The sequence below is a fragment of the Phyllostomus discolor genome, chromosome 5, assembly GCF_004126475.2.
Source record: "Phyllostomus discolor isolate MPI-MPIP mPhyDis1 chromosome 5, mPhyDis1.pri.v3, whole genome shotgun sequence".
Taxonomy (NCBI): Eukaryota; Metazoa; Chordata; class Mammalia; order Chiroptera; family Phyllostomidae; genus Phyllostomus; species Phyllostomus discolor.
In genome coordinates, this window is record NC_040907.2 from 107,851,130 (window position 1) to 107,877,733 (window position 26,604).

Below are 26,604 nucleotides of genomic sequence, written 5' to 3' on the forward strand. Positions count from 1 at the left end.
AATGCCTGTTCTATGAGGAGCCAGGAGCAAGTCAGCATGGGCTCATCAGCCAGCATGCTGACAGCCCTCCTCTTTCTCCTGGGTAAGTGAGGCATGTGGAACGGGGGTGGACTTTTTACTCTTTTGTGGCAGGGGTGCCACGATGAGTGGAAAACTGAGTGAGCAGTTGTCCATTGTAATTCAGTCCCTAAAGCATGATTGTATCTCTGGGGACAGATGGTTTCTCTCACTTTGGCTGGACAGTGAATAATGCTTTTGTCTGTTTCATTCCCACCATAACTTACACATGGTCTGGGCCAGGAAGAACAGGAAAGGGTCATGTAACAGAGAGCTTTGGGCTTGGGACCTAGACACATGTGGCTTTAAACCTGGCTCCTTTGCTGGCAAACTACAGCAAGCTTCTTAGATTCTTTGAGTGTCAGTTTCTGAAGCAATAAAATGAGTGATAATAATGTTTATATTTTAGGATAGAGTGAAAATTAAGTTAAATTTAACTAAGTTAAATCAAAATCATTACATAAAATGAGAAAATGTTGGTATGTAGATGTTTCTCTGCAGTTAATGGTGAATCAGTCATAAAGTAAGCCCTACTTAATCCAGAGGTGTCTTTGTTTTTTAAAGTCCTCTTTAATTCTGCGCATCAAAAGAAGGAACAAGAGAGAAAGAAAGGATTAATGAAAAAGCACAGTCAGATATAGTGGGAGAAATATAAGGTCAGAGAAACAGAGAGGAAGACACCAAGAGACACAGAGTGATGGTTAGAAACATTCGTCAAAAAAAAAAAAAAGAAAACAGAAAAAAATGTATCGATAGAGACAGACAGAGAAGGAAAGAACCATGCAACTTCGCAAAATTATCTCTTACATCAACTGTTATTTCTTGATAAGGCAATGGACATCCCTCAGACACACAAAGATGCTCTTTTCCAGAACTTGCAATGGGGTAAGATTGAAAGGCAAGCAGTTGGTCTCTAAATTTAATCTTCTGTCTCTGGAGAAATAGCCTTTATCCTGGACATAGCAAAGTTACTCCCATGGACAGGACTCTGAATCCCGTAACAAGCCCAGCTGAAAACAAAGACAGGCAGACAGACATGGTACATATATGTTTACATGTGGATATGATCTCTGACAGTGGCAACGAGAGGATGGTGAGAACCAGAGAGCAGGGCAGCTCATGCAAAGTGTGCTCAGTAAAGTGGCAGAAAGTTGCAGAAGTTCTAACCCTTGTTTCTGCTTTTGACCTATTTAGATAATCTGTTCTGGGCGGGGTGGGCAGGAAAGGGAAGTTATATCTAAGAAACTCAATGGAAAATATACAGATTATATGAACAAGTACTTTGTTGGAGAATTACTAACCAACAGTAGGCCTTTAAAATGCTCAGGATCACAAATAATAGAAGAAATGAAAACACTTAAAATTTGTGAGTGCTTCTGTAGTCTGCTAAACTGCATTCTCTGTCAAATACTTTCCATGGGCTCATTCAGTCCCCACAACACCTCTGTGGAAGAGGTCCCATTCTTACCTGCATTTTATGGATGAGATTTTAAGACTTGGCCAAGGTATTCCAGCTAGTTAGTGCTTTTGGAAACTATTAGTAGAGACAGTATTGGTTAAGATTGAACCTCTGCCCTAAATTCCCTAAATGATAACCCTTGCCCCACTATTACCAGCTCAAAGAATGGGGCTGGTTATTCATCTGTTTTATGTGCAGTTTCCTCCTCTGTAACTTGGGGATAATAATAGTACTCACCTCACAGGGCTGTAAGAGAATTCAATCTCTTCCCATGTTTAAAGCAGACAGCCAGTATCTAACATGAGGTGAGCACACACTACGAGATATGGGGGAAACTATTGATCCAATCTTCCCAGAAAGCAATTTGGCAATATGTATCAAAATATGAACTGTTCACAAGCTTGTACCCAGAAATTCCAACTTCAGGGTTTATCATAATGAAACAATAGGGTAAAAGCTCTTCAAAATATTTAATAGGATGCTATTTAGCACTGCTGACCACAGTGAAAATCAGAAACCAGTGATTATCAGTAGGACTCTGGCTAAATCAATTGTGTTCTAAGGTTTCAAACAATATCCAGTATGTTTAAATGAAAAACACAACTTTCTCAGAACAAACATGGACAGAAGAGGAGTAACAAAGTGACACTTATTAAGTTATAATTCTGTGGTTATATTTTGCATATGTTTGCTTACCTATCCCAAAATTGACTGGACAAAACTCTACCAAATGGTTAATCGTATCCTTTAGTATTTTTAGAAAATAGGGTTATGAGGTATTTTTTTAGTTTCTCTGTATTGAAATTTTTCATAGTGATCATATATATTCTTAATTATAATAAATAAATTTCAATGAACAAAATAATAACACGACAGCCTATTGAAAGCACTAAGCAAAAGGGTTTACCCTTTAGGGACTGGTGAAAGGGACCTAGAGGATTGGATTATCTGGTACAACTTATTAATGAACAGCCTGTGAAGGAGGTTGACCAGGCCAGGCCGTTCCCTCCAGGGTATATGTGAGAGCTGTGTGTAAGAGGGCTTTTGGGGACACAGCAGGGAGAGGAGCACATCTGTCTGTCACCCCCGTGATGTCCAGGCTCTCATGGGACCCCATACACCAAGTAATTGGAGAGTTTTGAAAGACCAGTTTTTGAATATTCTAAAAATATTTTTAAAACTGACATCAGTGTAACAAACATTCACAGAACCAACACCATAATTAACACATTTAAAAATTTGGATGTTTTCAAGATATATGTAATTTTAAAGTGTGTAGGTGATAAATTGACATATTCATAAAAGAAATGACACCAGAGAAGGAGCTGAAGCTCTTTGGGCTTCCCTCGTTTCTCTTGTTTTCCTCCCCCCTTTTCCAGAGGAAATAGCACTAGCTTTGGCAGCACTTCCTTCCTGTGTCACTTTCTCAGTGTTAAAGACTTGGCCTGAATGCCACCATCACACACTCAACATACTGCATTACCCACCTATTCATTCTGATGCTATGAATGAGACATATGCATTTGCAACTGCCTCTAGATATTCTGTGGAAACACTATCTATAATTTAGTTACCCTTTATAGTACTATTGGAATTTTTGTTGTTTCTAGCTTTTCACATGACTGCAAGTGAGTAATGCTGCGATGAACTTTCTAGCTTTTGGAATGATTGCCAGTGCTGCTCCTGGAACTAAGGTGCAGCTGTGTTTCTAGGAGACACACCTGCAAGAGAAGTTGCTGTGTCTTGGGAGTGCATGATCTCCTTTTATTGGACATTGCCAAATTTCTTTCCATCAGTGAGGTCTGACATATCTGTCTCCCTGCAGATTCAGTGACACTTGATGTTATCAAACATCTCATGTTTTGCCAATTGGAGAATTATAAAATATTATTGCCAAGTTTTTAGGTTATGGGTTCCTGATTACTAATGAGAATAACCATTTTTCCTATATTTATCAGATAGACAGATTTTTTCCTGTAAATTTTATGTTAGTTACATTTGGCTTTGGTCATTTGAACATTTTTTCTGTATATTAATTATTTGTGTCAATGTGTTGCAAATATTTGCAAATATTTTTCTCTCAGTATGTTATCTTTTATCTTTCTGGCATCATTTGCTCTGCAGAAGTCTCTAAATGTGATACAATCAAATTTATCAGAGAGAGATAGCTTTTTTTCTGAGCTATTTGAAAGTAAGTTGTATACTACAAGTTTTTTTTAACCCCTAAATACATTAGTGTGCATTTCTCTAGAGATAACCTCTCATATAACCACAGTACTGCTTTCAGCTTCAGGAAATCTAACATTGATAAGCTACATTTACATAGTCTATCATTGTCCAATATTTTCAGAGTTGACCTAACAATGCCTTTTGCAGCTTTGACTATACTTTAGTTAACAAAAAAGCCAGAGGAGAATGAGGTACTGCATTTGGTAACCATGTCTAATCTGGAACATCTCCATAGCCCTTTTCTTTTATGACATTGATCTTTTAGAAGCTTCCATCCCTTTTCTTTCACAGAATATTTTTCATAAAACATTTGGTGGTTTGCATGATATATTAATGATTAGATTCTAGTTATCCATTCCCCACCAGAAAACTGCATAACTGACCTTGTGTCCTTCTCAGGTTTTCACATTTGGAGCTATAGGATATCTAAGGCTGATGACTTTTGAAATAATACTAATATCACTACTACTACTACTACTACTAATAATAATAATAATAATACAGCTAGGTTTGGGATTAGGTTTGGGTTTACTTATAATTCTAAGTAAATATTTTGCCACTTAATTATTGACCAATCAATATTTTTAAATTTTGCTGAAATATTGCTCTAAAATAATTACTAAAAATATCTGGTGAAGTTTCTAGACATCTTATTAGAGGTTTGCACCTTTTTTAAAAAAGAAGCTGACATGTAAAATATTCCTATTGATTTTAATTCCAACCAAAATGTCAGCCATCTGTCTCCATTTTAATTCCGTTGGAAAGCACCTGCTGAAATCTATGTATTACTATAATTATGTTAATAAAAGAAATACAATATCACTTTAATTACATTCTAGTTGCCTAAAACATTCTTTTTTTAAAAAAAATTATTTATTTATTTTTAGAGAGGGAATGGAGGGAGAAAGAGAGAGAGAGAGAGAGAAACACCATTGTGCGGCTGCTGGGGGTCATGGCCTGCAACCCAGGCATGTACCCTGACTGGGAATTGAACCTGCGACACTTTAGTTCACAGTCCACGCTCAATCCACTGAGCTCCGCCAGCCAGGGCCTGCCTAAAACATTCTTCATTAAAGGAGCCAGAGTTGTTGAAGGGAACAGAGTCTGATCCCTTCTCTTAACTTATAATGAAAAGACAACAGAGGCCCAGGCAAAGAGAACTAAATTCGTTTTTATCTTACAGGTCAAAGTTATCACTTTATTCCTTGACTCCTTGTCCCTGAGATCTTTGTAAAAATCCTCCCTGACAGCTTTTCCTGTTTCTGATCCCTGCCAAGACAATGGTTCAGAATCCTGTGGGTTGGGGGTTCCAGTGAGAAAATATTCTTGATGTATAATTATTTTTTTCCCTGTGTGACAAATTGCCACATAACCAAAGAAAACTAGTATGCCAGGGTTTTTCAGAAACTCGGTAAAAGGTAAAAAACAAACAAACAAAACAAAACACTGGAACCCAGGAAGACAAGGAGAAGTTTCCCAATAAAGCAAGACTTCTCCTCATGGCTTTTGCTCATTTTCTAATTGGATTGCTTATATTTTTCTCTTGCTGTTGAATTTTAAGAGTTCTTAATATCTTCTGCGTGAGTCCTTAGTCAAATATGTAACCTGAAAATATTTTCTCCCAGTCTCTTGGCTTGACTTTTCTTTCTCTTTATAGGGTCTTTCACAGAACAAAAGTATTTAACTTTAATTTTCTAAATTAATGCTATTTTTATGGATCATGCTTTTGATATCTTATCTCAGAAATTTTCACCAAGCCCCAACTGTCCAACATTTTATTTTATTTTTCCTAAAAGTTATATAGTTTTATATTTTGCATTTAAATCTATTATCCACTTTAAGTTCCTTTGTGAATTCAAGTCAAGGTACTTTTTTTTGCTATATAAATATCCAATTGCTCCAGCTTGATTGGTTGAAAATTGTCTTTCCTCTTTTGAATTGATTTTGGCCCCTGGTCAAAAATCAGGTGGTCATACTTGTGTGGACTATTTCTGGGTTATCTTTGCTTTTCATCGATGTATATGTCTATTCATTTGCGAATTCCACAGAATCTTGATTTGTGTAGGTGTATAAGTTCCAAGATGACAGAGTAATTCCTATTTGATTTATCTTTTATTATTTTTTATGTTGGTGCACTTGTTCCAATTTTCCCCTATTTCCCCTCTTTATCCAGCCTGCCCCCTACTTCCATAGTCAATCTCCAGGTTGTTGTCCATGATCATGGGTCCTTTATATATGTTTTTCAGCTAATCCCTTCCCCCTCTTTCATACAGTTCCAATTTCCCTCCTCCCCTCTTGCTGCTGTCAGTCTGTTCCATGATTCTATGACTCTGGTTCTCTTTTGCTCATTAGTTTATTTTGTTGATTGGATTCCTATTATAAATGAGATCACATGGTATTTGCCTTTCACCACCAAGGCTTATTTCACTTAGCATAATGGTCTCATTCTATCCATGTTATTGCAAAATGTGGGAGTTCCCTCTTTTTATTCTGCTGAGCAGTATTCCATTGTGTAAATGAATCACAGTTTTTTAATCCATTCATCTATTGATAGGCACTTAGGATGTTTCCAACTGTTGGCTATTGTGAATTGTACTGCTATTAAGCTTCTTTTACATTTTTATTATCAGCCTTGTAGAGTTTTTAGTTTTAAGTTATTTTTTAGATGCCTTGGAGTTTTCTACATGGATTATGATGTCACCTGCAACTAGGGACAGTTGTATTTCTTCCTTTATAAATGGCATGCCTTTTCTTTCCTTTTCTTAACTTTTGGGTTGGCAGGAGCTTCCAGCACTATGTTTAAGAGGCATGATGATGGCAGATATCTTTGCCTTGTTCTTGATGTTAGTGAGAAAGCATCTTGTTTCTCATGATTAAGTCTGATGCTAGCTGTAGAATTTTTTTGTAGAAGTTGAAGAAGTTTCCCTCTATTCCTAGTTTTCTGAGAGTTTTTTGTCATGAATGGATAAGAGTTTTGTCAATGCCTTTTCTACCTGACAATATAATCATGTGATTTTTTCCTTTCTTAGTTCGTTAATATAGTAGATTGCACTGATGGATTTTTGAACATTGAACCAGTCTTGCATCCTTGAATAGATTCTGTTTGATCATGATATATAATTATTTTATCTTGCTGAATTCTATTTGATACCATTTTGGTAAGGATTTTGAATCTATATTCATGGAAGATATGGTCTGCAGTTTCTTTTTCTTTGCATTGTTTTTGTCTGGTTTAAAGATCATGGTAATGCTGGCTTCATAAAATGAATGAAAGGGTATTCCCTCCTCCTCTATTTTCTGGATGGGATAGTGTAGTGTTGGTGTTAACTTTAGAATTCTCCCATGAAGCTATCTGCGACTTCAGATTTCTTTTGGAAGAGTTTATAGATTATAAATTCAATTTTCTTAATTCAAACTATTTCATATTGGGTGAGTTGTTATAGTTTGTAATTTTTGAGGAATTGGTTCATTTTATCTAAGCCATAACGTTTTTATACTTAGAATTGTTCATAATAGTTTTTATTATCATTTTGGATGTGTGCATGCTCTGTGGTGATATCCCTATTTTACGTCTGATATTGATAATTGGGTTTTTTTTTTTTATCTCTTTTCCTTTTGTCAGTCTTACTAGAGGTCTGTCAATTCCATCAGTATTTTTAAAGAACCAATTTTTTGTTTCACTGATTTTCTCTTCAATCTCATGATTTCTGCTCTTGTTTTACTATTTACTTTCTTCTGCTTACTCTGGCTTTATTTTGATATTCTTCTGGTTTCTTCAAGTGGGATATTAGATTATTAATTTAAGATTTTCCTATTTTCTAATGTAAAAAGGGAATATTTAGTGCTATAAATTGCCCTCTCAGCACTGCTTTAGTTATGTCTCACAAATTTTCATATGTATGTTTTAATTTTTATTCAGTTTTAATCTCCCTTAGGACTTCCTTTTGACCTGTGGATTATTCAGTAGTATCGTCAGTTTCCCAGTGTTTGGAAATTTTTCTGTTATCTTTCTATTATTTATTTCCAGTTGAGTCAATTATGATCAGAGAACATACTTTGTATGATTTAAATTCTTCCCAATTTGTTCAGGTTTGACCCAGAGTATAGTCTATTTTAATATAACTAATATGAGTGTTTAAAGAGAATATGTATTCTGTTAGTGTTGGGTCCTGTTACTTGATGGTATGGTTGAATTTTTAAATATCATTACTGATTTTCTATCTAGTGTTCCATTAATTATTAATAAGGCTGTTGAAGCCTTCAACTATAATCATAAATTTGCCTATTTTTTCTTTCAGTTTTACCAGTTTTTATTTTACATATTTTGCAGCTATTGTTTGATATATAGACATTTAAGATTACTATGTCTATTTGGTGAATTGACATATCATAATATCATATCATATCATATCATATCACTGGCTCTGATAACTTTATTTGCTCTGAAATTTTACTGATATTAGTATAGCCACTCTTTCTTTAAATTAGTGATTGCATAGCATTTATTTTTCTATAATTTTTCTTTTAATCCACCTGTGTTATATTTGGAATGAGTTTCTTACAAACAGCATATAGTTTAGTTGTTTTTTAAACTGAGTTTGAAAATTTGTTTTTTATTTGGCAAGTTTATGTAACTTACATTTAATGTAGTTATTGATATAAAAGAGCTTTTAGTCTGCCAATTTCTGTTTTGATTTCTGTTTGTTCTTTGTCATTTCCTTTTTTCCTACCTTCCTGTGCATTGCAAGAACCATTTTTAGAATTTCATTTTTATTTTTCTGTAGTGTTTCTGAGTGTATTGCTTTTCATAGCTTTTATAGTGGTTTCTATATCACATTGTATACACACAATGTATCACAGTCTACTGGTGTCAACATTTTAACAGTTCAAGGGAAATGTAGAAATTGTGCCTCTATGTCCCTTTACTCTGTTAAAATATTTCTTCTATGTATATTGGGAACTAGATCATACATATTATCATTTTTAACTTTAACTGTCACACACAATTTAGAAATCTTAGAGGAGAATGGAAGTCTATTCACTGACTCATATTTTTATGAGGTGTGACAGACACCAACTCCTAAGCCACACCCTGACATCAGGATCATTGTCTCCACCAGGGCTCCGAATATCCTCAATCAGTTTGCTTTGTCTCTCCATCTTTCAGGAGCTTCTTAGGTTGGTTTTTAATTTTATAATAGAAGTTTAGCTATACTTGGTGAAAGAGTTAGTGAAAAGTAAGCTTATTCCCATTTCTCCCTGAAATGAATTGTTAAAAGCCTGGGGACACAGGTGATTTGGGGGAATGTTCTTTGGGGAGGGGTTTGGGCTATGTAACATCTGGTGAACACACATACCTGATCCTAGAGGCTCCTGAAGGGGAGAAAATGCCCCATGAGGTGAAGGCAGGAGGAGCAACCCTGGGAGAGTACCTGTCAGGAAATACCTGTGGTACTTACACCCTGGATGGAGCCACAGGTGAGAGGCTGAGAAGCCAGAGCTGACCTGGTTGTCACAAATCCAAAGACTTCTCACTCATTTCCAAATTAGACCACATGTGCTTCTTATTTAAAGTCACTGTACATATCTCTGTCACACCCAGACACTCATTGATCCACTAGAATTGCCAGAACTGCTTATTTTATTAAATTGTATCCCACAAAATAACAAGCTAATGGTTCTCAGTAAGATGAACAGGGCTCACTCTCCCCTGTGTGTCTGAATGAAACAGATGAGCAGCTAGGGGATTTCTGTCTGGAATTTGCCCGTTCCCAGCTCAGAGACCTATATGAGCCTATATAGACCCTCAGGCCATGTTGTCAAGGAGTTGGTATCCAGGGGTAATGGTGAAGGGTCTGGAGCTGGGGACTATTCCAGAGGACTGGGACATATGGACACAAGGGTTTTCTGTTATGTTAAGCAAATATTGATTTTCACCAGGTGTTTCTGGGACACAAAAATAAGTGAGTCAGGCCCCAAGCTGAAAGAGTTGACAGTCTGTTAGGAGGACAGTTGCAATATGGTATGTTAAGTGCTGAGATGAATGAAACATGGAGAAAAACAGAGGAGGAGTACTTAATCCAAACTATGGTATCTGGAAGGGCTTCCTGAAAGAGAAATTTTGTTGAGATCAAACTGATTATGCCTCTGCCTACTTTCAATCTTTCAGCAGCTTTCCACTGCTACCAGGACAGACCAAAGTGTTTACTTTGTCTATGGGTTCCCCAGGCCTGTCACATGGCCCACCCAATGTTCCAGCTCCCCAGCCCTACCAATGTCCAAGTTCCTGTCCAGTCTCAAGGCCTCCTCATGTCATGACCCCTGTGTGGAATGTGTGCTGCCCCTTTGCCAGGGCTCCAGAGATGCTATCTTACAATCCTAATAGCAGATTTGTTCTCATGCATGTCTGTTTGGTGTCTTGTTCCTCTGGTATTGTTGCCTTTATTGGCAGGAATCTGGTTTTGCTAAGCCAGCATTTTAGCTATACTCAGTAATTGGCACTTGTTTGTGAGTTGATTAGTGCATGAAAGGGAACCTCAGCTTCCAGAAGCCAGTCTTTAGGAGCAAATCTGGTTGGGACAAGAGGGATGGGGTTGAGGCCAGCATGGAGTGGAGGGGAATGGGACATGGGGCTGAAAGGTAGGGACTAGTGGAGGAGGGTCTAATGAGCAATGTGGAGGAGGGCAGGTCTTCCCCTGAAGGGCATTAAGCAGCCTCGGAGGGAGGACCCCTAACTGCAAGTAGCAGGTGGCTGTCAGCGGGGAGATTTTGTAGGCAGAAGAAGACAAGCTGGATTTGATGAGGACGATGCCAACAAGGGCAATGCTAGCTTCTGAGGCTGCAGGGCACAGCTCCCTCCAGCTTCTCCACTGGAAGCAGCATGTGCCCTGAGGTCCAGGGATGTGGCTGAGATGTGATGTCCGTCATAATGTTTGGCCAGCCCATGTTTAGCTCCCCAGAAGACGATGTTGAACAGGGCAGCTAAACTGACTCAGGGAAAGCTCTGGAGACACTCAGAGAGGGTCTCTGAGGTAACCTTGGAGAACAAAGAACAGAGACCCTCCTAAGCTTCAAGTGAGCCACACATGACACATTATGAAACTGTAGTCAGCTTGGAGCCACTGTCTGCCTTGTGTTCTTGTGTGAGACACTTCTGTGGAGCCAGGCTGACCCAGGTTCAAATTTCAGAGCCCTCCAATTCAGGTGTGTGACCCTGAGAGGGCACATTATCTGCTGGGGCTTCCTGGTGAATTGTGGATTCTGGTCCCGAGGGAGAGAGCCCTGACCCTGCCCTGATCTTAGGGGCCCCCATATCACACACATACATCCGAACACAAAGACATTTTTTTCCTGTGAGCCTTGCCAGAAAATCTTTAGGAAGTTCAGGAACTGGATCAGCACTATGTATGTATGTAAGAGAAAGGGACTTGTGTGTATACTGGGCAGCTCAAGGTGAGTGTGGTGCCACAGTTTGCTCAGGGCCAACGAAATTAAAGAGTGAGGGAGGGAGAGTTGTCATTTCAATGACCAACAAGAATTCCTAGGTAGACCCAGCTTCTGGGTAACTAGTTGCTGGGAAGGAGGACCTGCTAGTAGTCTGACTGGGCCAGATCCCATTCCCAGTACTGGAAGGCCTAGTCATTCCAGGAGGCCCAGTATCCTCCTCCTCTGTCCAGAAGACCCTGCCAGTACTTGAGGCTTTGGCAGAGCTGAGCTTCTCCCTGAGAAAAGTGACCCTTAGGGTGTGGATTGCAGGACCCTGGGAGGGAAGTGAGCAGGGCCCTGTGTACGGTTTGATTTAGAACTTTTAAATATTTAGATATGTGGCATGCCCTGGGCTCTGCAAATGTTAAAAACTGCCTTAAAGTAGATAACTATGATGGGAACACTGGGCACACCCTAGCCCACAGCAGGGCTCAGGGAACCTCTCCTGGTAGATAAAGGCAGATGGCTCTGTGTTGCCAAGGTCCAGGGCTCTTGTATTGGCTGGTGTCTCTGCTCCCTCTGCAGTGTCATAGCCCCTTTTTTGTGGGCCATGCCAGCTGTCTTCCCACAGCCCCGCCCCTGTGCACATGCTTCCTGCCAGGTCCTGGGGGACCCCTGAATGAAGCTTCTCAGAGGCTGAAGAGCACAGTATGAATATTACATGAATAATAATAACCCCACCACTTAGTGGTTATCCAGTGCTTTCCCATCCACAATGCTTCACCAGCATTAATTAGCTATTCTGCACTGTTTCCAGCATCCCTCTGCCTGCTCTCTGGAAAACAGGCCTTCTTCAGTCTGAAGCCCTAATGTTAAGTGGGTAGACCGCCCCCTCCTGGAGTCATGCAGCCTTACAGAGGCCTCTGCTTGGCTCTGCAGCTTGTCCCAACATCAGATACCTGGACCCTTGATGGGGAGGTCTATCTCCTTTCTGATATGACCACATCCTCAGAACTGCCTCTGGCATGCTCTGCTCTCCACATCTCCCATGGCCCCAGGAAATCTCAGGACCCCATTTCCAGCAGGTTTGTGAGTGCTTGTGGAAGACACCTGAGTTTGTGCCCACACACCTTTAGGGGGTTCACAGATGCACTATGTGTGTGGCTGGGCAGCTTCTTGTAGTCAGCCCATTGCAGAAGGGCCACAGAGCTGGGAGCCTTGTCATGTCTGGCTAAATAATGTCAGATGAGGACTCAGATGCTTTGATAACAAGATTCAGTCCTTCCCATCCACAGTGGGCTTATGGGAAGGTTTCATGCCTCCACAGATGGAATCAAGATGGAGCAGGGTTAGCTGGGTATTCTGCTGTGGGCCTGCTGGCCTAGTGATTCCTGCATTACCTCCCATTTCACCAGGGTAATCTCAAGGTTCCAGTACCTCTGGCTCCCTCAAGTGTTTAGCAGCTCCCCAACCAGGTTTAGCACGTGAGCTCTTCTGCCAGGTATGACAACATTTTCATGTCATTACCTCCTGGTACTAGCCAACATGGACCTGGAACACTGCACACATCCCTTTGGGAGCACTTCTTGGGCCTGGAGTGCCCTGGCTCTACATGGGGCTGAAGCCAGCTCCCTGCCTCCACCCCTTCCATTAACCTGGAAAAGCATTAATTAGTTTGGCTTCTGTGGCTGACTATTTTCATTCCATCATGTGAATATTTAAGAATTAATTAGCAATGATTGTTCAGGAAAAACAAAGTAGGCACACATTTTTATACCACCTGATCACCCACCATTACTATTTTCCTACTAATTATGATGCTCTTTCTGGAAGCTGGAGGCATTTCCCCTTGTGTTTCATAGCCTCAGTTCAGCCTCTGTATCTTCCTGGTGGCCCTCAATAGCTTCCTGTGTCCAGTTCCTCACCAGGGTGGCCATGTCCTGGCTGACAAGTCCTCTCTCTTCTCTGAAAAGCCCCAAGAGCCTCAATTTATCCATGTCCCCTAGCTCCTCTGACCCACTGAGCTGCCTTATTTATGCTGAAGCCCATGTACTCCCTCAGGCCTCTTGGCCTTTGCTGGTGCCTCTTCCTCTGCCTGGGTACCTTCACTGCCTGTCCCCATTCTCTCCTCTGCTTCTGTGGCTTCACCAGAGTCTTCCTCCAGCGTCTTCACCAGATCCATTTCTCCTTTTATTTTGAATTTAAACAACACTCCAGGTGACCTTCTCTGACTCCCTTGGGCTGGGTTAGGTCCCTCTTGGTCCTCCTGGTAATGCAGCCATGTATTTCCATGTGTTAACAGGGGTCCCATGTGTGTCATTCCTTACTTGCCACCCATTTTCTGGGCATTCTGGTTGCTGCTGGCCACGGCCAAGTAGTACTGAGCTAGGTGGGGAGGGCGTGCTCTGGCTTATTCATTGTGCCCCTTTGGCCATTGATGGGGATCCATGGCAACCAAGGACACGTCCCAAGACCCCACCACCCATTCCCCTTGGAGCATCTGTGCTGTGCTCTCCTCTCTCCTTTGTTTTCTTTTGTTTTCCATCTCTCAAAACTGTATAGCTCTGGCAGCTGTGAGTTCTGCCTCAAGTCTAGGTGCTTTCAGAAGAAGAAAGGAATACCAATGGTGGCATGGGATTCCCTGGTTGTTTGAAGTTTGGCAGCTGCAGTCTCTTTAATAAGACTTGAAGAGGATATTGAGAAAGAACAATTTCAGGTGGTTTTTATGCTTCCAAAGAGGGAGCCTGTGGTTTCTGCAAGTCCTAGCCACATAAAAGGAAGGCCCTAGACCCCATTTCAAACCCAGTAACTGCTGGGAGCAGTAGCACTGCATGACCCAGCCCTACTTAGCATTCTGCCCTAGAGTGAACTATAACCTCCTTTCCACATTTGGACTTAATGTGCTTAATTTCCCACACCAAAGAGCCTAATGGAGCATAGGAATGGCCAGGGCCACTGACATTGCTTTTCTGAGAAGTGGACCCATCTATGAGCTCTGAGGAAGAAACATGGCTGTCAGCACTCACAGCACCCACACCAGAACAAATGAGAGAAACAGCCCTTGTGCACTTCTGGGATCCCTGCCTGCCCCCTCCACCACAAGGTCAGCTTAGGTTATAGAGAAGCTAGGAACAAATGGGCAGAAAGAAAGGAATTATCTTGGTGAGTCATTTCTGTATGTCAGAGTCTTACATTCCCATTTTCAGATGAAAAAAGTGAGGTCCAGGAATCAACTGTGGCATGAAGCATAATTGGACTGTCCCTTTTCACACTGCACTCCAATTATCCTTCCAGTTCTCACTCCCACTGGGGTCCTGACTGTGATGTTTAATCTGTGGCCTCAAGTGGAGAAGATAGAGGCATCCATAGCAGTATCAGTCATGAGTGTCCCGTGTGTGCCCCACACAGTTGCATGGGTTTTACATGTGTGTTCCATACAGTTGCATGGGTGTGTTATATGTGTTCCATACAGTTGTGTGAGGGTTTCTTGTATGTTCCACACAATTGAATGAGTATTTTATGAGTGCTCCCACTCTCAGAGTTTCAGGAACAATGTTGTCACTCAATTCATTTCTCTGTGGCTAAACTTTACTTTCTTCCTGACCTCCCTTATCACTCAGTACTAGAACCTTGATCTTATCACCTCAAGCCACTTCTGGTGTAACGCTCAATTGTTTGGGGGTAACTTCTCAATCATTTCAGGGTTTTTCCCTTCCACCTTCTCTTTGCATCTCTTAGGAGGGGAAGCTAAGTTCCAAGGAGTTTCCTGTGTCATCCAGGCCCTAGGTGAAACAGCTCACCCTGAGATCTCTGAAGTGTGTTCTCCATGCTACAATGGTCAGCGACAAAGGTGTGACAAGGTGGTAGGAGGTGATCCTGGATCAATAGAGAACAAGGCAACTTTTAGAGGAAGCTGCTTTGTGATAAGTCTTCAAGGATAATAAGAACTTTCCACAGGGACAAGGAAGGCTTTGCATCAAAGAGAGCAACATATACCAAGGCACGGAGGAGCATGAGCTGCTTAGCTTACAGATCCTAGTCAGGTTATTGGAGGCTTTGCCATGAGCTTCTCATTTATGACCAGCATTATCTCTCCTATTTCTACCTTGTCTACCTGATTTCCAAAGATGCTCTATGAAGGACCTGCCATATAAGTCATCAGGACTTTTCAGATTTCAGATGACTGTTACTGGGCTCAGATAAGATTAAGATAAAGGTGTTTTCTTACTGAGGTGACTGAAAAGTTAAGAAGATGTTGTTAGTGTGGTAGGTGACATGGGCTGTGAAAAAATTCACAAAGAAGAGAAAATGCAGAGAACAAACTTTTATTTTTACTTTCCCAAGAAAGGGCTAGGTGTGGAGAAATGCACCAGCCCTAAGGGGTAGGGGCTATGAGTTTTATTTTATCAAAAAAGGGGAAGGGAGTTGTAGCTGGGTAGTCATGGCAATTAGTTGTAAATCAGAAAGGTTCAGGCTGATAGTCCAGGCTTCAGTTTGTTTTGCCATTACCTTTGGGTTCAGGATCCAGGTGCTCCCTCCAGTCTGGTATGCCTTATTTGTATAAGTTTTAAAACACCTGCAGGGGGGGATGCTTTTAGTAATCTTCCCAGTCCTGAAAATAGAGCCTCAGAGAAACAACAGTTAATTATGCCTGACAGACTTAAGGAAAGAGAGAGAGCTAGCACTGGTAAGAGGGCCTGAAAGGGGCTTTTTCTGATCCTTTCAAAGGTGTTTTAGGCACAGCTGCATTCAGGGGCTCAAAAACTATCTTTAGGACTTGGTCTCAGCCTGATGCTCTTCTGGGGGGTCTTCAGTCTCAGCAGGTTCCCTCCACCCAGTGGGCCACCCTCAGTTCTACTATTACCAATTTTGGGAAACACTTTTGTTTCTCAATATTTTCCCTGAAGTCCCAGAGTTGAGACTTACTGACCTGAATTGGATCACTTGCCTGCCCCTTGCTGACAGGAAGAAGGGATATGCTAATTACTCAGGTGTGGGGCACAGGAATATACTGGAGCCAGCCCTGAGGGACTCACATGCAGGTTACTCCCCAAAGGAAAACCCAGGTGCTGCTAGCAGCTGAGGGGTCAGGGGAGGTGGGCAAGCCACACACACAAGTGTCCACTCCACATATCCATTCAGATTTTCTTTAGCTTGTAGAGATCAAGGTTTGCAGGAAGATGTTAGACATCACCAATGACATGCTGATTTTTTCTTTAGTGTAAACCTGGTCTTCCCTGTCATTCTCTGGACTCCTTCATGGGAGACAGGAGTCTTGAGTTGCTCCTGGGCACCATGGCCATTCAGAGCACACTTCAAGTACTTCATTTCTATGTGTGGACTCAATTAGAAGATGATGGATGCCTCTCTTAGATATGTGAAACTCTTTCCTCTAGCTGAGAATATTGGAATTCATGAAATCTAAAGTTAGAAGCCATTCTGCAATATTTAAGTTCCAAGATGAAAATGGCCATGCATCAGTTGAAAAATACTCAGGGCAGCCTTTCCCTATTTTTAGTTCAGATACATATAGAATGACATCTACATGAGTGTCATGTACTCTGACTGCCCTACACCAGAAGCACACAGCTTGATCATGCCAAAATAAGGGTACTGAAGAGTGCCAACCCCCACTGAGGGTGGGCCCAGCAGATGTGTACAGCATGGGAGGTCTCAATGTCAGGGATGGGCTCTCAGAGGGTCATATTTCAATTGAGACAGGCCAAGGTTACACTGTGTCTTCAGTTCACTATCCCAAAGAGTCCTGCTTGCTGCTCTCCTCTGCTGGCTACCCTCTCCATCCTAGCAGCACCAGATCCAGGGAGCTGTCTGGCCACAGGGCCATTTACTCTTGCAGGACACTTCTTCCTCTTCGGAAACCACTTGCAGAGAGCAGGTTGCATTCTGCAGGACTGAGGTGGGAGGGGGTGCAGAGAGGGGCTGGCAAGGAAGGTAGAGTATCATGTTATCTGACAACAGAATTTCCACATGGGCACGAGGAGGAAGCAGAGACCCTAGACTTAGAGCCATAAGTGTCTTTGTGCACTTTATAAAAAGAAACCCGCATCTGGGCAGGTATAGCCTCAGGTGTGTGCTTGCTGGGAGCTCCTTGGTTCAGGGAGAAACCTAGGTACATGCAGACACTATGTGGGTGAAGCTACACTAGAACCTTGGCAAGCCCATCTAGAGGCAACCCCCAACGTTCTGTTCTAGGCAGCAGCAAGGGCAGCATGCAGGGACCTCTGCTCCTGCCCTCTATACCTGGCTCAGTGTGGCCAGTCCAAGGAGTGCCAACAGTCAAGTCAGATTTGGCCAGCATTGTGCCTACTACTGCCCTGTGCATCTACTGGATAGCAGGGCCCCTGCATGCCTCGGGAGTCCAGCCTTGGGACAACCAGCCCTTGCTCAGCCCCCTTGGACTCTCCCCTGGGTTTGAGAGCCTGTCCTCTAAATTCTATGCTCCATCTTCCTGTTTGCAAGAGAACCCAGAGAATTCCAAATGTAGTGGCTTCTGGCTTTTTCCTGGGTCTCTCATAGATCCAAACATGGGAGCACTTAGAGTCCCCTGGCTATACTCACAGGACAGCCCTGCCAGGGCCATCAATCCTCCAGCCACTGTGCAGAGCCAGGGGAAAGGGGCATCTGGGAGTGTTTAGGGGGTTCATAGCCCAGGAGGGAATCTACAGCTCATGACCTTGGCAGCAGGCAGGGGTGGGGGCATCAGACTGGTATACTCAGGATGGATCTTCATCCAGGAGCTCATTAGAGCTCAGGGCAGAGGGGCAGAGTGTAGGGAGCGGGCTGGGCTGTATGGAGGTACTTTCCTCTCCCAGGAGGGGAACTGCTGCCATTGTCACCAAGTGGCCTGAACTGACTAGCAGGGATTCCTGGGAGAGAATATGGCCCATATGAGTGCACTACATGGTTTTGTGCCAGGTTTTGTTTGCTTGCAGCTGTCAGAACAGTGGTCCCATGAGTGCACTCACTTAGCTCCTGACCCTGGACCTGAGGCAGGCAGGTCTTGAGAGCCAATTTGGGGCCGGGAATAAGGGTTGGCCCAAGGCTTCTGGTGGACACAGATGGAGCATGGATGGTGGTGATTTAAGGCCTCAACCCTGTGTTGGGGGAGGAGTCAGGCTGAATTGAACCCCCAGTCATGGACTCCCTGCCAGAGAGGGACAGGAGCTGAGAGTTTAGGACTATTATTTGGCAGGTGGGACTGAGGGAAGATGCCGGGCAACCAGGCCCTATTTGACTGGATATTTTTCCTCATTTTCCCTTCTTGACCTTCCTGCCAGCAGGCTGAGCTGCTTCAGCACAGCCCCTGGATGTACCTGTGTGGACATGCTTCCTGGAGTGTCTTTATGTGTGTCTCTCTCAGGCTTTCTGGCTCTTTTTCTTATTTACTCTGTTTTGTGTCCTTTCTTCTTTCTCTGTCCAGGTTTCATCTTGAGCTTCTATGAAGTTTTATACTACATGTTCCATATGGAGAGCAATGGTGGGAGCCAGGAAAGTGTTGTGTGTTTGTGTGTGTGTGTGACGGGGGGTGGGGGGGAGAAAAGGCTGTCTCTTAGTGAGTCGGCACCACTCACCATTGCCCTGCCTTCTGTCCAGTGGGGGAAGAGCATGGCCAGACTGGTGCTGGGAAAGGAGATAGGGTGAGTGTGCAGCATGTACAGCTCTCACTCTCAGGCATTGGTCTGCAAGTCAGCTCCCAGCCACAGCCCCTTAGTTTAGTGAATTCATTTCAGGTACATGGGAAATATAAGGCTTTGTTCATTGGTTTTCAATCTTGCTGGAACAGCAGGATTAATATAAAGAATTATGTAAAGAAACAAGAAAGCTCAGTGAGGGTTTTAGAGAAATAGCAAAACTAGGATCACGTTCTGCACAAGAATGTCTATGGTGTGTGTAAGTGGACAGGCTCCACAGGTTGGGGGCAGGCAGGAATTCTCGAGCACAGAAAAGAGTCACTAAATTTCCAAGCAGACTTCTGAGTAGAATAGGCTGTGTACTTTTACATCAGAATCCCCCAGCTTTATTCACTCACCAAGTGAGGCCACCAGACAAATACTAAGCTTCATCATGATGATCCCTTCCCCACTCATGTCACCTAAAGAGAAGATGTCTTCTGTGGCATGTCAATACAACATAGCACCCTGGGCAGCACTGAACATGGTCAACACAGGTGGTCAATGCTTGTTTAGGGAGCAAGTGCCTCAGCCATTGTTCACCCTCCAGAAGGTCAGGGCTGGGGAGGCAGACTTCTCTTGAAACTAAGTTTGGGATGACCCTCCCAACAAGGTCACCTGCTCCCTTTAAAGAAAACAAGGTTTATGGTACTTCCTGCTTCTGACTTTGCCTGAAAGCTTGAATCTGAGTTTCAGGATTGGGCCTCATCATCCACTCACCTCCTGTCTAAGCTCCTCCAGCCCTTGACCTTAATGTTCTGGCATGATTATCTTATCTCCCTAAAACTTGGGTTTGAAGGGTCTCCCTGGAGTTCAGACCCAGCCCCTGAGACTTTCCACTTCTAGCCCTTGAGTACATCATCATGTTTTCAGTGTCTCTTGTTCCTCATCCATCAAGTGGCAATGATAATAGTGTCCATCTTACAGAATTGTTGCCATAAGTATTAAATGTATTAATGTAAGTGCTGTACCAATACCTGCCTCAAAGTAAGTTGCCAATTAATATGTGTCTTCTTCTCCAAGCTGGCAGATCTGCCTTAACTCTCCTAGGGTCTGTCTGCAGGGACCTCAGCCCCACGTGCAAGACATATCCCCTGTCTTAGGTGTTCAAGCCTTGACTAGAAGAGTGAGATACCCCTTCAACATGCTCTGTTTAATTCATTCATTCATTCATTCATTCATTCAGCAAATGTGTATCATACCTTCTATGTGCCAGGCACCATGTCAAATGCTGCAGGTGGAACATCCCCTAGGGCAATGTACAGCCCAATGGAAGACGAGCTAGAAGATGCAGTCAGTGGGTTAATAGATGAGGAGATCTTAGGAGGGCATGTGGCACATAGCTGTGCTCCATAAGTTGTTCAATAAATGATGTGATCAGCTGTGATGGGTGAATACTGTTGCTGTGGAGCATTCAGGGTAGCTTAGCCAGGTGTGGGAGAAAGTGACATGGAACCAAGATGAGATGCAGCAGAAGGGAGAAGATGGGTTTGGGAAGAGGGCCCAAGGGCAGCAGATGCCTGGCCTGTGCAAGAAATTGGAAGCAGTTCACTCTGACCAGAATGAGGGTTTGTGGGAGTGATGGAGGAGGAGGAGGCTGGAGAAGCAGGCAAGGTCAGAGTGTGGGTTTGAGAAACTATGTCAAAGAGCTGGCTTTACTGAACTCAACGGAGCCTTCTCTCCTGGTCTGGGTTTTGAAGAGAGCTCCAAAATTTCAGCAAGGCTCCACAACACTCTGTGACAACCAGGGGCCCACCTCTGTGCTCCTAAGGGTGATGGCCAAGCAGGAGGGGCATGTGTGGCAGAGCTTTCCCAGTATGTGAGGGGCTGTTGGGGACCCAGCCTTGGCCAGCAGTTCTGTTTTAACCAGACTCTGGGTCTTCTTTCTTTGCAGATGTTGGAGGAGCTCAAGTGTTGGCAACGGGCAAGTCAGCTGAGGCTGAAACTGGTAGGTCAGTGCCCAGCTGATTCTGCGTGGGAGGTGAGGGGCAAGAAGGAGGCACTCTAAAAGGCTAGTCATCACAGAATAAGGAAGGGCAGCACTCACCTCCAGGCCTGCCCTTTATCCCAGGGATACTGTCCTGCTCAGGAGACTGTCCTCAAAGAGAATGTGAATCATCAGGGCCACGTTTGTTTACACTCTGTGAGATGAGCAGCTGCAGCATCTAGAGTGCCCTGTACTGTGGCCTTGATCCCCAGACAGCAGCTTCTGCCATGCTCTGTGCCCTTACCCACTTTCTCTCTCTTTGCCTGCATAGTCCCGGCTCCTCTTTACCTCAGGGTTCTCCTAGACTGGCAAGGTGAAGTCTGCTTTGTCACCTCCTCCCAGAAAGCTGCCAAACCCATGTCAGCCAGCCCAACCCTGGCATTGGAGTGAGACTTGTATTCCCCACCTGACTGCAGGTTCGCCAAGATGGAGCAGATTTCATTCCTTTGCCATCAGCGCTCATCACACAGCAGACAATTAACACATACTTGATAAAAGAATTAATGAAAGTGTAAGTGAAAAAGGAGTATAGGAGGCAAGAGAAATGAATGATTAGTTACTTGGAAGTGAGTTCCACAGCTGAAGGGTAGAGTTCCAGGAAGAGGGGATGGGATGTGGGTAAAGGAGTGGGGGTAAGAATGTGCCCTCAAGAGAGCAGAAAATTATGTTGGCCTCAAGGGTCGAAGGGTAGAATTTTAAAGTCCATATGCATGACTTTGGACTTCATCCAGTATGTAAAGGGAACCTAGAAGACCTTTTCAGTGTAGCAATCCACTGAAACCATTGTTCAATTCCTCTTTGCACTTCAGATATCAAATACGCCATCATCGGGGCAGCTCTGGGTGTTGCCATATTAGCTGGCTTCCTGGCCCTGAAGATCTACATGATCAAAAAGCACTTGTTTGATATTGATTCCTCAGACCTGAGATTCAATGGTAAGCAAACAGTGACACTCAACTGAGGCTTTCTCTCTGACAAGGGTGTGTTCCCTACAGCCACCCAGCACAAGGCACTGAGAGCAACTCTAGAACACTTGGTAGGAAAGAATAGAAAATCATGGACCAAAAAGTAATACAGTAGCCACCCCCACCCCACACCCTATGTCTCTGTCTTTCCACCTCTGTGCTTTTCTATTTAGTTGTTTCTGATCTTCGTAAGAATCACATTTCCTGGAGAACAGTGGAAAAGATAAAACTGATCCCTGGAGGTAATGAGGCTGGTTCTAGCATGGGTGAGGGGTGGAAGGTGCTGCCAGTGCAGATCATGTGGGCCAAATGACATTTTTTAATAAATTGGGGAAGTCTTATTAATCCAAGGAGAGTTGGGCTTTCATGAACCCCACAGGGTTCTCAGTGTCCCATGATACCTGTAGGTGGCACATCTCAGGCAGGTGCTGAGCTGTTAGTTTGAGTTTTGATAGCAAAAAGAAACCATGATTCACATCCCCTTTTCTCAAGGTGGGACCTGAAAAAATGACCCCCAGATAAGGCATTTTGGAATGATGATGCTGTTTTCCATGAGATTTTCCTGAGGATGAGGAGGACACCTTACCGCATCTCAGGAAGATTTGATGATTATCTGTGAAGAGATACAGAAGACATGGGAGGTGGCATCTGAGCCAGGGAGAGGGGGAGCAGTAGCACTCTGGGGGCTTCCTGAGATGCTCACATGTCCAAGTGCATGAGGGACTTAATTAGCCATAAGAGTTTGTTTACCATTGATTTTATATCCCTATGAACAAGGAAGGAGAAAGCAAACAGCCACTTCATCACATAGCAAGGCACATGTCAGATCTGAGGACAGAAGTTAGTAGGAGCTGCACATGGAGAAGAGGCAAGGAATGAAACAGGAAAGGGTGTTCCAGGGAAGGCTCAGTCTCACCTGCATACTAAACTAATAGTTCTCATCTACAGGATCTGAATAGAGAAATGCAGGCAGTGACAAAGATGGGGGCAGGGTACTCAGCTCAAGACCAATACCTCCAGTGGCTCCAACCCAGGGAACCTCTCAGCCCTGCCTAAGTCCAGTCGGCTCTGACACCCTCCCCCTTCCCTGACACAGAGTGAACTGCACATTGATTACTGCCTCCTTCCTAATGCCCTGCTTTCTATGTTTAGATACCATTGCACTAAAGAAGACAGCCCCAAGGTAAGGTCACTGCTGTAGTACCTTTTCCCTCCTGTTTTATATATTCTGCTCCTCTCCTGTCATCCTAGCCTTTTATCCACTCTGAAATGCTTTCTAGGGGACTAGAGTACACCCCATGGCTCCCTCTGCCCACTCTCTGCTCCTTTGGGCCAGTGGGCAGGTGTCATGAGAGGAGGGAATGCAGCATAGGGTATAGTAGCCAAAAGGGCTTGGGCTTGCCTCTGTGTATCCTGGCCATGTGGCTACAAACTATGTGGCATTTCTGGACCTGTGTCAGGATGATAGAGTGCTCAGATGGAGATTCTAGCACAGTGCTCTTACCATCACCCATGGGTGAGCAATATTTCCCTCACCCATGCCAGCCAAACTACCCACACACACTGAAGATACTCTCTGAGTTAAGGTACTTGGTTTTGGAAATTCTGGTGCCCTGGAAGTCTCCCGAGCTTGTTGCAGACTCTGTTTCAGGGATATCTTAGTATTGGAATTCTCAAAAATGTAACATTTCACAAAAACCAATTCTTAATTCTGGTGTGTGTGTCTGAGCATGCAGCATACTAGCAGGATGAGGGACTGGAAGAAACTGTGATGATGTATAATGAATGACTGGCACACGTATGTTTGTGTTTGTGAAGATGCTGCTGTGCACAGTATACCACAAATGAGTAGTTGCTATGGTTTTATGTTGCTATGTATGATCATATCAGAAGCTTTTCAGTTTTGTGTGTGTCTAAATTCTGGATTATTCTAACACACCAGAGACATAGGAGGCCATTTCCATAATTCAGGTGAGGTGGCTACTGTTGTCATTCAAACAATAAACACTGTGAAAGTGAGGTACAGGAAAAGGGAGCAGCAGGAAGGCAAGTAAGTGAAGGAAGGGAAGGAAGAAATGAAGGATGGGGAGAAGTGGATAACTGGGTCTTATTGGCTGGCTGGAACTTCCCCCAGGATATATTCCATCACCAGGCATAGGGAACTGCTCTTGGCATGGGTCCTATCAGAACTCCTCTAAAAAGCAAGGAGTTTTGAAGACAAGAGAGGCACAATTCAAGTTTCCGAAACTAACACTAGATGGAGTGTTTCTGGCCCAAACTGTTGATGAGTCCTGGTTTCCTTCCCATCACTGTTAATTCCCTGTACGTTTTCTTTATTTCATTTTTCATAACCTTTACTTTTTCCTCTATTTTGCAACCATACTCAAGCAATTCTGTGAACATCCCAGTTACCAGCATTTTGATCTGTGCATCTGACAAGTTGGCTATCTCTTTGTTGCTGAGTTGTATTTTTTTCTGGAGCTTTGATCTGTTCTTTCATTTGGGCCTTTTTTTTTCTTTTCTTTTTTTCTTTTTTGGTCTCAGTGCTCCTGTTACATAGTAAGGGGCTGAGCTTTAGGTATTTGCCAGGCTGGGGCTACCGACGTTGTTGCATTGTGGTGCTATATGTGGGGAAGGGGTCAGAAAGGGAACAGTGCCACTTGCTCAGCTCTCATCTGACTTTCAGTCACTTCCTCCACTACTCACAAGCAAATTGTGCCCTTCTGGTGCTGATTCCCAGATGGGTGGTTTTGTGCACATTCTAGGACTCTGTGGGTCTCTCTAATGAACTCTCCTGTGAGGCTGGGAGTTTCTCCTGCTACCTCAACCCCCAGAGTTTTTTTCAATCAGAGGTTTTGAGGCTTTATTTCTTTATGCTGGATCCCTGCTTTGCATGGTCTGTCTCACTCCCCAGTTGTTCTTCCCAGTTTATCTGCATGCAAATGTGGGACCTCATGTTCTCCCAGCTTTCACTTTGCCAACCCTGGACTCCAGCTGCCTTCTTGCCATGAGTTCTTCCTGCCCTGCTGCTGTCTCTGCCCTTCCTACCAGTTTGGATGAATGTTTCTTCCTTAACAGCTTGGTTGTCTTTCATACAGTTCGATTTTCTGTCCATTCTGGTTGTTTTTTGTTTTAAAATTTGTTGTTGCCCTTCTTTTCATTGTGCAAGGAGGCACAGTGTATCTATCTATGCCTCCATCTTGGCCAGAAGTTCAGGTATTGCATATCTTAAAAATTCCCATGGCACACCAGTTGAAAATTGCTGCCCTATGACATTGTCACTTCTGAAGTAACTAAATCTGTTGTCTTGTATTATGTCCCATTTTTTGATTTGTCTGATTGTGTCCTCCTGAGTAAATTCAGATGGAGAATTTTGTCAAGGTGTTTCTTTTTTCCTTGCATTGCATCAGGAGGCACGTGGTGTCAGGCTCTCTCACTTTTGGGGACTCTGTGTTTAATCACTTGGTCAAGAAAGCGACTGCTACATCTCTGCATTGTTGAGATAAAATTTCCTCTTTGTAACCAGTAATTAATCTGAGGAGTAGTACTCTGAGACCATGTGAACATTCTGGACCCCAGTAATTCTTCACCCAATGATTTAATATCCCTTTATGATTTATGTTCGAATCAGTTATTGCATTTGGAATTACAAAATACTGAGTTCCTAATTCCAGCATTCCTTCTACATTTACTAGCTGACATTCTTCTAGAGAAAAGACTTTTTCTTTCCCCCAGTTTTCTTTCTTTTACTTGTTAAATATTATTCCTATGAATTTCAATGCATTTTAATTCATCACCATTATGTTTTTTTTATGTTCTAATTATCTCAAGTTTTCCCAGTTCAAGTCACTCTTTGGTGGCTTTGACAGGACCTTATTACTCGTTGAGCATTTCCTAGACTTCAGCACAACACAGTCCCCCAAGTTCACTTTGTACTATTCCTGCTCAGACCTGGGATCACCCATTTCCCTAGGGTCCTTGTTTTCTTTCCTCCCTCACTTCCTCCATCCCTCCCTGCTTTCTTTTCTTGATGTGAAATACTTTTTAGAAACCAAGAGTGGGCATGATGTGTGCAATAACTACTGAGGCCTTATTGCTTCTACACACCTCTAGAGACAGACAGGAAATGTATATTAAAATCACACACTTAATACCTTAGTGTTCTTAAGTTTTCTTATTCCATATTTTTATCTGGCCTACTCCAAGGTGAAAACCCTGTTTCTTAGTCACATGAAAATTTTTATTCATTTGTGGTATCTTATTATACATACATAATATTTCCAGAATTACAACCACAAACTTACTTAGTAACTTGAATATTTCTTTACAGTTCTTTTTGTTCTTAGAATTTAGCCTTCTTTGTGTGTATTGTTTTCAAATTGAATTATTTTCTCTGTGTGGTTATGCTATTAATTTGATATAATTAGAAACATTTGTTTCAGCCTGTCTCCTATTTTCATGTTTTCTTTCATATTATTTAGTTTAATTTTACTTTTTGATTATGTCAAACATGTATAGTTCAAAGATAAAATATGTAAATATATAAACTCATAGAAGTCTTCTTGACTTCACCATGGTTTGAGCTAACTCATTTCAACAGTTTCTGCTTTATCTTTTCTGTGTTCATTTTACACATATATTTAATTAAAGATTTTACATATATATATTTTGTAAAATTAAAGAAATGTTTTTATATGTATATATGTACATAAATATAATTTTTCTCAGCTCTTCTGTGTTTTTTTTTTTAAATTTGACCATTTGTAATTTATTGTAGAGTGTGGTATAAGG

At 42.7% G+C, this 26,604-nt stretch overlaps 1 protein-coding gene across 4 annotated transcripts in view; it reads left to right on the forward strand.

Moving 5' to 3' along the window:
* Positions 1 to 26,604, forward strand: part of TMEM273 (transmembrane protein 273) — a 33,569-nt gene continuing 6,965 nt past the window's right edge. For 2 of the 4 annotated variants that reach the window (XM_036026699.1, XM_036026700.1), the window contains exons 1-4: positions 1 to 82; positions 20,756 to 20,809; positions 21,658 to 21,783; positions 22,966 to 22,996. In XM_036026699.1, coding sequence (XP_035882592.1) covers positions 13 to 82; positions 20,756 to 20,809; positions 21,658 to 21,783; positions 22,966 to 22,996 — 281 coding nt within the window. In that variant the 5' untranslated portion in view covers positions 1 to 12. Of the gene's footprint in view, positions 83 to 20,690; positions 20,814 to 21,657; positions 21,784 to 22,965; positions 22,997 to 26,604 lie in introns of those variants that run through there. The other 2 variants (XM_036026702.1, XM_036026701.1) reach the window with 2 other exon arrangements.